General features: G+C 40.4%; 1 protein-coding gene across 1 annotated transcript in view; it reads right to left on the reverse strand.

Moving 5' to 3' along the window:
- LOC309400627 (AP-1 complex subunit gamma-like 2) overlaps positions 1-10,871 on the reverse strand; it is a 35,215-nt gene extending 24,344 nt beyond the window's left edge. Inside the window, exons 1-5 of the mRNA XM_081969187.1 lie at positions 10,679-10,871; positions 6,072-6,276; positions 5,014-5,138; positions 2,928-3,069; positions 1,244-1,340 (exon numbers count right to left, since the gene is read on the reverse strand). Of these exons, the coding sequence (XP_081825313.1) occupies positions 1,244-1,340; positions 2,928-3,069; positions 5,014-5,138; positions 6,072-6,275 (568 nt within the window). The 5' untranslated portion in view covers position 6,276; positions 10,679-10,871. The remainder of the gene's footprint in view (positions 1-1,243; positions 1,341-2,927; positions 3,070-5,013; positions 5,139-6,071; positions 6,277-10,678) is intronic.
- Positions 10,872-11,373: the final 502 nt, after the last annotated feature.

Below are 11,373 nucleotides of genomic sequence, written 5' to 3' on the forward strand. Positions count from 1 at the left end.
TTCTCTTTTCTCGATCTTTTCCCTAACCTTTTCCTGAACTTTTCTCTTTTTCTCGATCTTTTCCCTAACCTTTTCCTGAACTTTTCTCTTTTTCTCGATCTTTTCCCTAACCTTTTCCTGAACTTTTCTCTTTTTCTCGATCTTTTACCTAACCTTTTCCTGAACTTTTCTCTTTTTCTCGATCTTTTCCCTAACCTTTTCCTGAACTTTTCTCTTTTTCTCGATCTTTTCCCTAACTTTTTCCTGAACTTTTCTCTTTTTCTCGATCTTTTCCCTTTCCTGAACTTTTCTCTTTTTCTCGATCTTTTCCCTAACCTTTTCCTGAACTTTTCTCTTTTTCTCGATCTTTTCCCTAACCTTTTCCTGAACTTTTCTCTTTTCTCGATCTTTTCCCTAACCTTTTCCTGAACTTTTCTCTTTTTCTCGATCTTTTCCCTAACCTTTTCCTGAACTTTTCTCTTTTTCTCGATCTTTTCCCTAACCTTTTCCTGAACTTTTCTCTTTTTCTCGATCTTTTCCCTAACCCTTTCTTGATCTTTTCTCTTTTTCTTGATCTTTTCCCTAACCTTTTCCTGAACTTTTCTCTTTTTCTCGATCTTTTCCCTAACATTTTCCTGATCTTTTCTTTTTCTTGATCTTTTCCCTAACATTTTCTTTATCTTTTTCCTATTTTTTTGTCTTTTCTCTTTTTCTCAATCTTTTCCCTAACCTTTTCTTGATCGTTTCTCTTTTTCTCAATCTTTTCCCTAACCTTTTCTTGATCTTTTCTCTTTTTCTCGATCTTTTCTCAAACTTTTCATGATTTTTTTCTTAACCTTCTCGATCTTTTCTCTTTTTCTCAATCTTTTCCCTAACCTTTTCCTGATCTTTTCTCTTTTTCTTGATCTTTTTCCGAACCTTTATTCAATTTTTCTCCTGACCTGTTCTTGATATTTTCCCTAATCTTCTCTCCATTTTTCTCTAACTATGTCTCAATTTTTTCCCAATCTTTTTCTTGATTTTTTTTTCCTCCAACCTTTGCTTGATCTTTTCCCTGGACCATTTTGCAATCTTTTCCCTTAACTCTTTCTCAATCTTTCTCGTAGAGTTTTCCCAATCCTTCCGTTGCACATTTTAGCCATGAAATCAGTTTGCACGTTCACTTTCTTGGTGCAAGTAAACGAATGGATCTCCCTACAAACAGGAATAGTGCACCTCACTAATTTTGCCCACCCACCTCCAACTCAAAAACCATCCCACTCACTCTGAATTTGTTCATTCAACAGTTGCTCTCCTAGTGGTATGAACATATCTACTAGAGAGGGTACTTTCCGGGTGATATGTACAGCACAGACCACGGCCTAGAAACAGAGGGTTCATAAAAAGGAATTATTATTATTATTATTATTATTATTATTATTATTATTATTATTATTATTATTATTATTATTATTAACAAGCCGATAACCCGGCATTGCCTGGGTATTTATTTATAGGGGGGAAATATCCGGACCAAACACAATTTCTAATTTTGGATTGTCCCCCTTACTAGAGGGAGCCGCCTTGTGGAATATTGTGAAGCTGTTACCATGGCAACTCCACTGTGCTGTACAGTAGAAGCCATTTTAAGGCACAACAGGCTGTATCTCAACAGAACACACACCCCGAGGGATTTTAGGGGTGTTACCGCCACAGTATTTTTCTCCAGAGAGTAAGTCAAGTCTGTGTCCCAAGTTTGATTGAATTTGCTCGAGGTGTTCCAGAGGTATGCTGAACACACACAAACACACACACTTTTGAGAAAAGGGTCAGGGCCTCTGAACATGTGCAGAAAATTTGCCAGAGTGATGCCATGTGGTCTCCTACTCCTCTGAGTACATGGGAAGAGGTCCCAACTACAACTTGGAATAACAAGGATGTTTGAGGGACCCACTTACCCACAAATTGGAGAATACAGATTGTCTTCGGCTTATGACCAACATTGAGCCCAAAATTTCCATCGCTAAGCAAGACAATTGTTAAGCGAATTTTGCCCCTTTTTACGACCATTCTTGCTGCAGTTGTTAAGTGAACCACTGCAGTTGTTAAGTTAATAAGTGAATCTGGCTTCTCCATGGACATTGGTCGCCAGAAGGTCGCAAAAGGGGATCACATGACCCCGGGACACTGCAACCATCATAAATATGAGTCAATTGCCAAGTGCCTGGATTGCAATCACGTGACCAAGGGGAAGCTGCAACGGTCGTTAAGTGTGAAAAACACTCATAAGTCACTTTTTTCACTGCTGTTGTAACTTCGGTTTCTAAACAAAAAGATATAGATCAAGAACTATCTATAAATACGGATTTTGGATAGCGGCTTGTAAAAAAAAGTGCTAAAACATGCTTAAATTGCCATTCTATAGCAGTACAGTAGAAGCCATTTTAAGGCACAACAAGCTGCATCTTAACAGAACACACACCCAGAGAAGTTTTAGGAATATCTGACCCCCACAGTATTTTTTTAAAAAAATCAAGCCGTGGAAATCTTAGGGTTGAACAATCGGACGAAACTGGAGCACCCAAACTGTTTTTAATTACAGGTAGTCCTCAAGTTACGACCACAATGGTGCCCAAAATGTATGTTGCGAAGTGCAACATTTGTTAAGTTTGCCCCGTTTTCTCACTTTTCTTGCCACCGTTGTTAAATGAATCACGGCCGTTGTTACATTAGTAACACGGCTGTGAAGAGAATCAGGAGTTTCTGTTGACTTTGCTTGCCAGAAAGTCACCAAAATAGGAACCACGTGCCGAGCATTAGAAGCTGTAACGGTTGTTAAGTGTGAAAAACGGATCTTGGACTTTTTTTATTTGCTGCCGTCATAACTTTGAAAGGTCACTAAATGAGCTGTTGTAACTCCAGGACTAGCTGTTCGGTGAAACCCAGAAAGTACCTCCGTGGCGTCTCACCTTCCTTCGCACGGTGTGCTGGCCAGTTTTTGCCAGCTGCTGCACTTCCTGAGCCAAATCCTGGAGCATGGCCGCCGAGCCGAGTGAGCCCAGGGTGCTGAGTGCCAATCCTTGCACCCAGGAGTTGCTGTGCAGCAGGTCACTTGCAGGTAAGAAGAGAAGGAGGGAAAAGAGGCATATTTAGAATAGAATAACTGAGTCGGAAGGGACCTCGGAGGTCTTCTAGTCCAACCCCCCTGTAGGAAACCCTACACCACAAATAGTTGCCCAACCTCTTCTTAAAAACTTCCAGTGTTGGAGCATTCACAACTTCCAGTGGCAAGTTGTTCCACTGGTTAATTGTTCTCACATTTAGGAAATTCCTCCTTAGTTCTAACTTGCTTCTCTCCTGGATTAGTTTCCATACATTGCTTTTTGTCCTGCCCTCAGGTACTTTGGAGAATAATATAAGAAATCTGTTCTTCCACATGCCACATGCTAAGACTTATTAATATTTTGCCCGTTTGTTTTCTAATAATTTTTAGAAAACCCGCATTTTAATGTATAGTTTTATTATATTGGTTTTATTTGAGTTAGATAAATGGACCCGGTGTTCTTGTAATAACAGCATACCCGTGTTTCTCAACCTGGCGTAGCCCCTTTAAGAGGAGGGGACTTCAACTCCCAGAATTCCCCAGCCAGCCAGCATGAATTCTGGGAGTTGAAGTCCCCTCCTCTTAAAGGGGCTACGCCAGGTTGAGAAACACTGAAATAAACTATATTGGATTTATTTTAGTATGTTCCTGATGGTATTTCTTTTTTTAAATTGCCATTTTATTATTTAATGTTGATAGTCATTGATTAAACATAAATAAATTTAGAATTGTCATTGTCTGTCTGTCTGTCTATCTATCTATCCATCCATCCCCCCTCTCTTTCTCTGTGTATGTATCTATCTGTATATCATATATATCATCTATCTATCATCTATCTATCATCTATCTATCAATCTATCAATCTCTATCATCTATCTATCTATCTGTCTGTCTGTCTGTCTGTCTCTATCTCTATCTATCTATCTATCTATCTATCTATCTATCTATCTATCTATCATCTAGCTAGCTATCATATATTTATCTACCTACCTGCCTGCCTGCCTGCCTGCCTATCTGTCTGTCTGTCTGTCTATCATCTATCATCCATTTATCTATCATCTAGCTATCTAGCTATCATCCATTTATCTATCATCTAGCTATCTAGCTATCATCCATTTATTGATCATCTCTCTCTCTTTCTCTCTTTCTCTCTCTCTCTCTCTCATTAACTATATCTACTTGCACTCCTCAACATACAACCAGTCATGGAGTGGCCGTCGAAAGTTACAATGGAACCCCACCCAAGGACCCTTAGAACCCCATGCTGAAGGTCTGATGGTTGCCCTCTCACCCCCACGCACAAGCCATTTTGACTTTTTTGACCACATCCTCCAGACGCCCCTCCAACCCGGTGCCCTGCTCACACGTTCCACTAAACCAATCTTTAACCGCCATTAGAAGCCCCGCCCTCCCGGCTGGGTTGGCCCAACCCACAAGGCTGCCCAGCCGCGATGGCTGGGTCGGCGCCCCCTTGAATAGCTTGAAATAGATCTATACTAGTCTCCCTTTATTTATTTATCAGCACAAATGCAACACAAATGTAACAAAGGCAACATAAAAAAAAATATGGTTTTCTGCCTGGATGGTCTCCTGGAGTGAGCCGAAAGACAGAAACGGGAAGAAGTGTGCTCCCTCCCATATTTGGGCATACCAGGGGTTGTGACATAATACATGTATGTATGTATGTATGTATGTATGTATGTATGTATGTATCTACATGGCGGCTTAGCGGGATTGCAGGGTGCTGCTGATCACCCAAATCGCCTTCGGATCTTGCAGATCTCCTGTAGAAATCCACTCTCTTTCGATAGCCCACCCATTGTTAATCCACTACGTGGATCGATTTTGAGATCTTAGATCTGATCTCAAGTCCATTAGGGGAAAGGGACACACACACACACACACACGGACACGGACACGGACACACACGGACACGGACACGCCCCCCTCACTTCTTGATGCTATTGGTCAGGAGAAGGTGAGTGTCCTGCTTCTCGTCCAATAGGAGGGCAGCCCCGAGGTAGCCAATCCGCTTCTCGTGGAGTCGGGCAGAGGCGATGAGTTTCAAGCACTCCATCTGGGTGGGGCGACAGGAAGAAGAGGACTGACTGCTTTTTTTCCCCACCATGCTCTGCAGCGGCGTTCAGCTGGGGGCATGCTGGGAAATCAAAATGGCGGCTTCCAAAATGGCCACCGAGGAAGGGCGATATTTTTTACGCTTCACGCATCCGAAAGCAAAAGTTATTTTTTGGCTCTTCCCCAATTTGCAGGCACGTAATATTATTTATAAATACTTCATTGAATTCTTACAAAATCACCGGTAGTCCTCAACTCCATCGCTAAGTGAGACGGTTGTTAAGCGAGTTCGGCTCCGTTTTACCACCGTTCTTGCCGCCTGCTTGTCGTTAAGCGAATTGTTGCCGTTGTTAAGTTAGTCACACGGGTGTTACACGACTCTGGCTTCCCCGTTGACACGGTTGGTCCGAAGGTCGCAAAAGGGGAACGCGTGACCCCACCCGGGACGCTGCAACCGTTGTAAATGCGAGTCAGTTGCCAAGCATCTGAATTTGGATCCCGGGGGCCACGGGGCTGCTGCAATGGTCGTTAAGTGTGAAAAACGGCCATCAGGTACTGTTCTCAGTGCCGTCGTAGCTTTGGATCACGTGGCCGTTGGTTAAGCGGAATTTTGGCCCCATTTTGCCACCTTTCTTGCCACGGTTGTTAAGCAAATCCCAGCAGTTTAAGTTAACCACACGGCCGTTAAATGAATCTGCCTTCCCCTGCTTGTCAGGAGGTCGTAAAAGGGAGAATCCCGTGATCCCAGGACACTGAAACCCGTTATAAACGTGAACCCGTCGCCCAGCATCGGAATTCTGCATCCCGCAGCCATGGGGATGTGGCAACGGTTGTATGGGCGAACAACGGTCGTAAGTCCCTTTCCCCGGGGCTGTCGTCGCTTTGAACGGTCGTTAAACGGACCGTGGTAAGTCGAGGACTAGCTGTTACATACCTGTCCGAAGTGGGCAGGATAGCCCAACATATAGATGTACAGTAGTTTCGCCAAATTGGAGGCGCGGTTCCCCGATTCATCGCCTCGAAAAGCGCTCCTTATTTTCGCGCTTTCCCGTTGCACCAATTCGCGTTCTTCGGCCTGCGTCCGGGCACTCCGGATGGTCCGGATGAGGACCGGTAAGGTGAGCGGACCCTCGGACATCCTAAACAAGAAAGGAAAGATGGGACAAGGAATCCTTTGTCAGGATTTAGTCGAAATTCCTTGTCTTCTTTGCATGATGTGAATTTTTTTTCACACCCCGCCACCCCAAAAATGCATCTTTAGAACTCAGGACCGAAGACCGAACCCATCGTCTTAGGCGCATCGGAGTTACCAAATGCAGAATTTGGGTTGGGGATTGGGGATCGGCCCCACAAAACTTTTCAGTCTGAATTTTGCACCGCCATTTCTCTTCCAGACCCCCGAAACCTGGTTTGCGTTAACCCGGGTGAGGGTTTACCGGATCGTCTGAACCCGGCTTAGGTTTGTTCCTTCGTGATTGACTCTAACTACAGCCAATGAGGTTGATTTCAGAATTCCTTAAATGGATGAATTGAAGTAGAATCAATTGCCTTGATGACTTTTGAGACGGGTGGACTTCAATTCCCAGAATTCCTCAGCCAAGGAATTCTGGGAATCGATGTTCATTCTGGGAGTTGAAGTCCAGTCCAACCATCTTCAAAGTTGCCAAGATAAAGAAATATTGTGTTAAATAGTCTATATTCTATTCTATTCCTGTATTCTATATTCTATTATATTCTATTCTGTTCCTATATTCTATATTCTATTTCTACATTCTATTCTATTCTGTCCTGTCCTGTTCTGTTCTATTCATACATTCTATTCTATTCTATTCTATTCCTATATTCTATTCTATTCCTATATTCTATTTCTATTCCTATATTCTATTTCTTCTATTTCTATTCTATATTCTATTCTATTCTGTTCCTATATTCTACATTCTATTTCTATATTCTATTCTATTCCTATATTCTATTTCTATTTCTATTCTATTCTATTCCTATATTCTATTGCTAGTCTATATTCTATTCTATTCTGTTCCTATATTCTATATTCTATTTCTATATTCTATTCTATTCCTATATTCTATATTCTATATACTATTCTATTCTACTTTACTTTAATTCAAACTTTTATACCGCCCCCTCTCCCAAAAGGGACTCTATTCTATTCCTATATTCTATTTCTTCTATTTCTATTCTATATTCTATTCTGTTCTGTTCCTATATTCTATATTCTATTTCTATATTCTATTCTATTCCTATATTCTATATTCTATTCTATTCTAATCTATTCCTATATTCTATTTCTTCTATTTCTATTCTATATTCTATTCTATTCTGTTCCTATATTCTATTTCTATATTCTATTCTATTCCTATATTCTATTTCTATTCTATTCTATATTCTATTGTATTCTATTCCTATATTCTATTTCTTCTATTTCTATTCTATTCTGTTCCTATATTCTATATTCTATTTCTATATTCTATTCTATTCTATTCCTATATTCTATTTCTATTCTATTCTATATTCTATTGTATTATATTCCTATATTCTATTTCTTCTATTTCTATTCTATATTCTATTCTATTCTGTTCCTATATTCTATTTCTATATTCTATTCTATTCCTATATTCTATTTCTATTCTATATTCTATTGTATTCTATTCCTATATTCTATTTCTTCTATTTCTATTCTATTCTGTTCCTATATTCTATATTCTATTTCTATATTCTATTCTATTCCTATATTCTATTTCTATTCTATTCTATATTCTATTGTATTCTATTCCTATATTCTATTTCTTCTATTTCTATTCTATTCTGTTCCTATATTCTATATTCTATTTCTATATTCTATTCTATTCCTATATTCTATTTCTATTCTATATTCTATTCTATTCTGTTCCTATATTCTACATTCTATTTCTATATTCTATTCTATTCCTATATTCTATATTCTATTCTATTGAGAGGGGGAGGGAGGGGGAGAGAGAGAGAGAAAGAGAAAGAGAGAAAGAGGCTGATTTTATTCACAGGCCAATTGAATGGATGACATGTCCTCTCGCTGAAGTCCGTGAACATCACAGGATGTTCCTCCAGGCTTCCCACCTTGGCAACTTTTAAGACTTGTGGACTTCAGCTCCCAAAATAAAAATCAACAGAGTCGATAGGGATCTTGGAGGTCATCTAGTCCAACTCCCTGCCCAAGCAGGAGACCCTACACCATTTCTGACAGACGGCAGTCCAGTCTCTTCTTGAAAGCCTCCAGGGATGAAGCTCCCACAACTTCCGAAGGCAACTTCTGTCCCATCGGTGGATTGTTCTCACTGTCAGAACATTTCTCCTTATTTCCAGGTTGAATCTCTCTCCTTGTTCAGTTCCCATCCATTATTCCCAACTCAGGAAGCTCAAACTTCTCAAGGAGCTGCTGATATAGTTCTACAGAGGAATGATGGAGTCTGTTCATCTTCCCCCCTGTAACTGTCTTGGTTTGGCTCTGCAGCCCAACAAGACAGGCAGGGACTTCAGAGAAGAATCAGAATTGCAGGGGGAAAAAAACAATTACAGTCAACCTGCCTTTCGTTGAAGATCTGTACGCTGCACAAGTCAAACAGAGGGCCATGAAAATATTTACAGACCCCCTCGAACCTTGGACATCAATTGTTTCAACTCCTACCCCCAAAACGACGCTATAGAGCACTGCACACCAAAACAATTAAGACACAAAGACAGTTCCCCCCCCCCCGAGTGCCATCACTCTGCTAAACAAATAATTCCCTCCCCGCTGTCACACCATTTACTGAGGCTGCATTGCTGTTACTACTAGTCTTCTCGTCGTTCCCATCACCCATCTCCTCCCACTTAGGACTGCAGGACTGTGACTTCACTGCTTGTATCCTTACGATGGATATGAATATTGATTGTTTCCTGATTGCTTATTTGTTCCCGATGACTATTTTTAAGTGTTGTACCTTATGATTCTTGATGAATGTATCTTGTCTTTTTATGTACACTGAGAGCATATGCACCAAAGACAAATTACTTGTGTGTCCAACCACATTTGGCCAATAAAGAATTCTATTCTATTCTACTCTATTCTTCTATTCCTATAGTCTATATTCTATTTCTACATTCTATTCTATTCCTATATTCTATTTCTACATTCTATTCTATTCCTATTCCTATTCTATTCTATTTTATTCCTATAGTCTATAGTCTATTCTATATTCTATTCCATTCCATTCCATTACTATAGTCTAGTCTATATTCTATATTCTATTTCTGTATTCTATTTCTACACTCTATTCTGTTCTAATTCTAATTCTATTCCATTCCTATATTCTATATTCTATTTCTACATTCTATTCTGTTCTATTCTATTCCTATTCCTATTCTATTCTATTCCGATATATTCCATTCCATTCCATTCCATTCCATTCTATTACTATAGTCCTATATTCTATATTCTATTTCTGTATTCTATTTCTACACTCTATTCTGTTCTAATTCTATTCCATTCCTATATTCTATATTCTATTTCTACATTCTATTCTATTCCTATATTCTATTTCTACATTCTATTCTATTCCTATTCTATTCTATTTTATTCCTATAGTCTATAGTCTATTCTATATTCCATTCCATTCCATTCCATTCCATTCTATTCTATTACTATAGTCTAGTCTATATTCTATATTCTATTTCTGTATTCTATTTCTACATTCTATTCTGTTCTATTCTATTCCTATTCCTATTCTATTCTATTCCGATATATTCCATTCTATTCCATTCCATTCCATTCCTTGTCTGGCCTTCCTCAGCTAGTTTGCAGATTCCCACCCACCCCCCACCCCACCCCTTTCTAAAATCACAGCTGCCAATTCGGAATCTTTGACTGAGCAGGCATACATGAAAACAGTTTTAAAAACTTTTTTTTTTTAAAAAAAAAGTTGATTTAGGATAATATCTTTGATTCCTTCTCGTAGGCGGTCCCCTCGCCAGCGTGGGTTCAACCAGGACTCCAGGCAGCTGAAACAAAATGCTAATTATTATGATGAGTTTGAACCCCATGCAAACAAAGCTGCCTAATTTATTTATTTATTTTTTGGCTTCTTGGTTTGTTTGTTTTTGCACCTTCTCACCCCAAATAAGTTCTGTTTCTGCTTTGCTCCTTGCTTGAAGGAACCGGAAGCCTTCCCAAGTCCCCCGGCATCAGAAACTATGATCTTTGCTTTGTGAAACCTTAAACTCTTCAATGGATTCTCATTTCAATGCCTGCTTCTTCTTGGACGGACTTCCACCCCATTCAAGCCCCCGAGGGCTCTAACTCCCAATTTTGATCCTTCTGCTTCTTTCCCATCCGGAGGATTGGAAAGGGGGGGGGGGGGAAAGGACCCTTGCAAAATTAATTTGCAAATTAGATTAGATCACTGAACGTTGGGAGTTGCTTGAAACTTTTGTCTCTTTCTTTCTCTCTGTCTCTCTCTGTCTCTCTCTCTCTTTTCATTACTTCTTGTTACCCTGCAAATATTCCGTCACCTGTCCAGAAGAGAAGACCTCCCCTTGGCCTTCTTCCGTTCCCTGGAAAAGCAGGAAAACAGCAGCTGGGAATTCCTTCTCTCTCTGCCTCTGCTTCCGATCCCAGTTAACTTTCTCGCAGTTCCGGATAGGTTTCAATCTTGGCAGGTGAGCTAACCTGAGTTTGGAGACAGGTAGTTTGTCCCTGGGCGCCCTCTGTTGGACAAAGGATGCGAGACACGCGAGGGAGGCTTCATATTTACAGATGACAGATTAACAGGGTTGGAAGGGACCTTATGGGTCATCTAGTCCAACCCTCTGCCCAAGCAGGAGACCCTGCACCATTTCTGACAAATGGCAGTCCAATCTCTTCTTGAAAGCCTCAAGGGATGCCTTTAAAGCCGTATGGGTCATCCACAACAATTTTGAAGATGGGTGGACTTCAACTCCCAGGATCCCCCAGCCAACGGGGGAAATCTAGCATTTGAAGTCCATCCATCTTCGAGTCGTCAAGTTTAGATATTTCAACTGCTTTAAAGCCCTTCCTAACACAGTTGACGCGATGGCTCAGTGGCTAAGACGCTGAGCTTGTCGATCAGAGAGGTCGGCACTTCGGCGGTTCGAATCCCCAGTGCTGCGTTAACGGAGTGAGCTCCCATTACTTGTTCCAGCTTCTGCCATTTAACAGCACATAAAAATGCAAGTAGAAAAATAGG

This window comes from Natrix helvetica, assembly GCF_964273705.1.
Source record: "Natrix helvetica genome assembly, chromosome: W".
Classification (NCBI taxonomy): Eukaryota; Metazoa; Chordata; class Lepidosauria; order Squamata; family Natricidae; genus Natrix; species Natrix helvetica.